General features: G+C 32.6%; 1 protein-coding gene across 1 annotated transcript in view; it reads left to right on the top strand.

The window, feature by feature from the left end:
• Window positions 1-6,175, top strand: part of ZNF407 (zinc finger protein 407) — a 407,110-nt gene that overhangs the window by 9,185 nt on the left and 391,750 nt on the right. Inside the window, exon 3 of the mRNA XM_007449668.1 lies at window positions 884-998. Within this exon, the coding sequence (XP_007449730.1) occupies window positions 884-998 (115 nt within the window). The remainder of the gene's footprint in view (window positions 1-883; window positions 999-6,175) is intronic.

Here is a 6,175-nt window from a genome sequence, read left to right as displayed (position 1 = left end):
AAGAGTGTTGCTTCTTGTTAATATGGGTCCTGATTATCAATTAGTAACTATATTCCAGTTAGAATCTACCTATTACTGACAATAAGTTTGTGGACTCTTGAAATAATTTTGTCTCCTCATTTTTGAGTATAGATTAATCTTGTTTCTTTATGAAATAAAAAAATTGTTGGTACTGTGCCTTTTATGTTGAAATGTTCTTGAAATCAACAATAGCCAAAATGTCAGTAATTCTGATTTGCTGAATCATCACAGATTTTTGGCTCTAAAATGATCATAAAAGCAAATAATTTATCCACTATAAATTCTTATATTGTATGGTATTGAAAGAGTAATATCGTGAATAATTTGGGATAAATGTTAGAAAAAAACGGAAATATTAATGTGAAAAAATTCAAAGCTGTAGAAATATGAGGGAACAGGGATGTGGCCACTGAGAAATTTATTTGATAATAAATATATTTTTAAAAAACATCAGCTACTCTGTATGCATTTATGTTTTAAAAATGTTCCATTTAAAATGTTAAATGACTTTTAAAACTATTCTTGTGAATTGTAAGAAAAATATTTGAAATTATGTAGCTCATCTCATCTACTTAGTACTGCTCAGGTGTACTAAGTGTACTCAGTACTCAGGTGTACTTTGACTTTAAATTTTAGAAATGTTATTGAAAGTTAGAAATACTCATTGGAACATTAAAGTCTTCTTGGTGGAATAATTGTGGAATGCATGTCTGTTCAAGTTAGAAAGGAATGCAGGTATTCCATTTTGGGGACAGAAATTTGTAATTAGATTATAAGTATGATTTAAGATCTGGGCCTCTTTTAAAACTATCAGTAATGTATTATTCAAATTCAAATCATACTTTATGTTAAATTTATTTAGGATCAAAACCATTCAAGTGCAAGATATGCCATTTTGCAACAGCTCAGCTTGGCGATGCCAGAAACCATGTCAAAAGGCACCTTGGGATGAGGGAATACAAGTGTCATGTCTGTGGGTGAGTAAATTGAAACCATCTCTACTGTGGTGAACCAGGAAGCATGTGCAGGATATCCATTGTTTCAGAATTCAAAACTGATAGGAGTAAGAGTGGCTAAAATTATGCATGCGTATCCTTCTTTCCATTGTTATGGTAAATTCCTTAAACACAGTTATGACATTCTTCTCCCACTTCTAATCCTGTACTGAAGATGAGCAATTTTATGGGCTACAAGGTCAATTTGAACCTGTAATCTGTAAATTGACTAAATTATAGGATGTTCATTCATATTGCCAGAGAGAAGTGTAAATTCCATTTAAAGACATAAAAAAATACATAATATAGCTTCAGGATTGTATATGTATTTTTTTTTTCTTTTGCTATACCGCTTTAATTTTAATCACATTAATGGTTCTTTGGATACATTGGACACATTCTATAAGGAAAAAAGCAGAAAAAGATTTAATTTCAGAGAACTGATTATTGCAGGGATGAAGCTTAAAAAAACAGTGTATAATGTAGGTTTTTGTGTAACGTTATTTCAAAACTTGTTTTTTTCCTGTTTTAGTTAATGGCTCTTTCCTCTAAAGAATCATTCACAATGTTTAATTGTCACTCAAATGTGTTGCATTTAATAGGAAGCAATGAGACGCCTTAATGCAACACTAATTAATTTAGCAGAAATGTTTGAAAGGTTTTAAAATGCCATGACATCTATGGTATATCATAGGACATTCAGAGCTGGATTTTAATACCTTACTTCTGATTAAAGGTATATTTTAATGCTGTCATGCTAGAGAACTTAACTAATAAGTGCATCGTATAAAAACACTTTATGTGAAACCTGAGGTTTCACATAAACACTTTGTGTTTCACAAAACACTTTGGATTCAATTAAATTATGCAATGCGTACATGTGTTTTATATATATATATATATATATATATATATATATATATTTTTTTTTTTTTTTTTTTTTTTGCGGTACGCGGGCCTCTCACTGCTGCGGCCTCTCCCGCTGAGGAGCACAGGCTCTGGACGCGCAGGCCCAGCGGCTATGGTTCATGGGCCCAGCCACTCCGCGGCATGCGGGATCCTCCCAGACCGGGGCACGAACCCGCATCCCCCGCACCGGCAGGCAGACTCTCAACCACTGCGCCACCAGGGAAGCCGCGTACATGTTATATTAAGTTTATTTTTTCAGTGGAAGATTCTTCTGGTTAGCCCTACTGTGTAAATGTCTTTTAAGTCAAAAACAGTTTCTGTTTTTTAATGGACTGTACATTTCATCCCAGGATGCAGTTGCATTTTTTGACCCTTAAGATAGTTTTACAAATAACTTTGCAAGCAGTTTTATTAACCATGGCCTGTGATTTATTCATTGGCAGAATTGATGGTTCAGTGACTTGGAGCTAAAGTAAATGAAGATGAACCTTTGCCCTAAAGCCCCCTGAACATCAGTGGGAGAATGAGTTTTGTTGCTACTGATTTTAGCTGCAAGGGTCGAGTGCCACATGTTCATTTAATTGCTCCAGGTCTCGGAATTTTAAAAGATACCTCATTTATTGTTTTTACCATGTGAGTTATAGGATAGAGGAAGGCCCTGACTCCAATGAAAATTTGTGCTATGACAGTATGCAGTTTCTTCTTTGTGTCTGCAAAATAAGTAAATAATTTTTGCATACTATGTTATTAGAAACCTAATTCCATTCATTTTTTATTAGCATTACCAAAATCTGGAAAGAGAAGAAGAAACTTTCAGAGAGCAGTTTCTGACATATGTAGCGTCAAAAACAATGATTGATTGGCTTTGGTTGTATGATTTGAGCAGTGCACACTTGCTTAGCTCATTGCTTAGCATGTACAACTGGCATGTTGCACTAATGGTTTATATAGTGATTCCCAAGTAAAGAATTATAAGTACATATAGCTATGTTGAGTTTTATACGGCTGTCAGAGAGGTTTACATGTGTGTGTGTATACATAGAAAAAGCAATCTAGATTCTCAAATTGTATCTCTTAAAATTACAGTAGTCGTTGAATTTTATTTGAACAAGAAATAATAGTTCTCTTAATTTTTTTATGTGAAATTTGATTTAAAAGTCACATAACAGTTATTTGAACAGGGTAGATATTTTTACAGTGAAGCTAAAAGTTCTGAAGAATTTCAGTAAACTGCAGAATGCCTATCGACCTATGTAGTTGACACAGAACAATAATGAGTTAAACACCCTTTAATGCTAAAGAAAAAGTATCATAGGTTGTTCTGTATTCCATGTGTTTCAAAGGGACAGAGCAGAATGTAGGTTAAAAATTAAAGTAAAAAACGTTAAAAAAAAAAAAAAAGAATTGGCTATCAGATTAGTGGCAGTAGAGAGCACTGGTACATTAACATCACTGACAATGTCAATTCATTATCATTGATGGCTAAATAATCTTAGAAATGCTCAGTGGACCTATTAGTTCCTGAACATAAGCAGCTCATGCTGCATTTCTTCATTAGCTTTAATTGCTATAAATTTTACCTTTTAAAAAATCATGCTTTAAAAGGTGAAGTGATCTTTCAGGAACATTAACTATAATTTTGTCACAAACAGAAGGTCTTGCACTATGTTTTCTTTTCTTCAGTTGTTAGTATCTTAGTGTCTGTTTTAGAATTTTACTAATAATCCCTTCACTGTTTGAGTTGTAAGAAATAAACGGTTTTTCAAACAGTTCTGTTAGAGTAATAATATATGAAAACAGTGGGGCAGGCACATTTTTGAAGTGAAATTATTACAGTGTTGTACTATTTTTCCTTAGTTACTTTTTCATATCTTTAAGATTTTAGATGCTCATCAAATACGTATCATATATTGTTTACTAAGGCTTAATTTAAGGGTTGTGCATTAGCTACTCCTTTAATAAAAACTGCCTTTTAAACTTTTATTTCAGTTGTTTGAACCTACACTGATCTTCTTTGAATTTTTAAGCTCAATTTTAAGATCTTTCTGTCCCCCTCATCGGCAAATCTTAGCCACAGTATATCATGGATTTGAGTTATTTGACCAAAGAGGCTGAATGTATTTGATAGTGTAATATTCGATGTCTAATTCCTAATGCTAGCTGGGATTCAGAATTCAAGATTTAAGTTTTGTTTACCCATGGTTTACATGCTTATGTCAGGGTATAGGTTTTAAAAATGTATTGCTCTGCACTCCCTGTTTTAACAACATGTTATAGATAACTTCATTTAAAAGCCTTTCATTTTACTTTCTCTTTTAGGAGGAGCACTTTTTGAATTACAGTTTCTTAATGTTTTTCTTACTTCTGAGCATGACCTCAAGAGGAATTTTATAAATATAGGTGAATTTATATTTAGCACTTGTTGGATAGTTAACATGAAAATGTGCTATGGGTCGGACATAGGGCTTAGTGGGGGAGAAAATAAAAAATAATAGAAAGCACCTTATATAGAAGTGAATAATTTTGTTGGGAACATATGTTTAAAAATAGGCAAACACATTTTTACTAAGTTCGTGATCTTTACCTTTGCTATTTTTCAGTAGTCAAGAACTTAAAAATCTCAGTGGCTTAAGAACGTCATTGTGGAAACCATGTTTTGTAAAATTCATTTACATTTATTTTAATAATCTCTTCCTCCAGTGTGTACACACATACACACACACACATTAGTGGATATATAATACTCTCAGTAATAAATATTATTTAAGCAGTGCTGTGTTTTAGTGTACAACTTAATTAGCGGTCATTTCATTTGTTGATCTCAGTTTCATGAGATTGTTTATCTCATGTTTATTACCCCATTGCACAGATGGTAAACCTGAGAGTAAAAGTATTTTTAGTGATGGAGTTAAATTATGGGCTAGTAATGGTAGACCACTGTTTCCTTCCTTTTAACTGTACCTTTTCTTTATTTCTCTGCTTTTGTAATATCTGTTGTTTTAGTTACTGATTTTAATTTGTACTTATTTTTTTTCTCTCTAGGTTGTTTTCTCTAGCATGTGTTAGCTGTAACTTCCAGCCCCCAGCCACTTTTGTTTTCTGCTTTTGCTCAGGCTTAACATTATTCTGAAAAATTGCTTGCACTGTATTTTATTTTAATATTCTGGTATTCAGTCTCTTTCTCTCTCTCTCTCTTTTTGGTCTCTCTCTGTTTCACTTTTCTCATATTAAAGTGTTGTTTTAAATAATTTTATTATTTTTCCTCATTGTTCTTTATGTGTTGATAATTTATTACACGTGTGTTGTTACAGATTGAACGTGCCTAAAAAAGTGAAGATTTTATTGTCTTTCCATTAGGATGAGAGGGGTAAAATTGATCATTTTGGGTTATGGTTTTTGTTTTTCATTAGTAGTTACTACAAAAAAAGACTAAGTAGAAAATTAGTAAGTAGCCTGTGATTTCAGTAAACCCGGGAAATTATACCTAACTTTTGTATGCTATTATTCACAAAAACCCCAGTATGCATGATTTAGGGGTTATGTTATTTTCTGACTGCTTTCCCTGTGTCTAGTCTTGAATCTTGTATATAAACAGTTGAGTAGTACTTACCTAATCAGGAGAGAATAGGGCATTTACTAAATCTGTCACCTCTGGGTTCATGAAAAGATTCTAGACATTTTCTATTGTGTATTAATGTGCTTATGAACTGTTTATTCTTAGTTGGTTTAAGAAACCTTAAATAGAAAGTTACTAATGCAGCAAAACTCTTTTTTTGTGGGTGTGTGGCATTACCTAGTTTTTGTGCATTAGAAGCGATCTCTATGTAGATGATTATAATGTCACTTTCTGACCTTTGCAGCTTGAATAATTGTAAATCATTGCTTCATAACGTGTCAGAGAATGTCTGTACTAGGCAATTAAATGGCAGAATATAATAGACCAAATTATTGCCTGTCATGTTTTCAACAACACAGTTAGTATTTGAGTTACACTTAATCATTACGTGCATTAGCAACTTCATTGGAATCCAGCTTCAGGCTGAGCATGAAATACATTACATTATTTAAACCTCTAATGGTACAAGTCATTTATTTGTGTTGAAGTGTACAACATGCAGAGTTTCATAAAGCAAGGAACACTTGAGAGCTTAATTTATCCAAATCAAAGTCTAAATGCAGATAAACACAAGTGGCAAAAATTAGTAATTTTTATAGGCTGGAAATATTTAAAAATACATGGTTGTGTGTAA

Source organism: Lipotes vexillifer, unplaced genomic scaffold (assembly GCF_000442215.2).
Source record: "Lipotes vexillifer unplaced genomic scaffold, Lipotes_vexillifer_v1.1 scaffold196, whole genome shotgun sequence".
Lineage (NCBI taxonomy): Eukaryota > Metazoa > Chordata > Mammalia > Artiodactyla > Lipotidae > Lipotes > Lipotes vexillifer.
The sequence above is the reverse complement of the archived record's forward strand: the minus strand, read 5'-3'. Positions and strand labels throughout refer to the sequence as shown.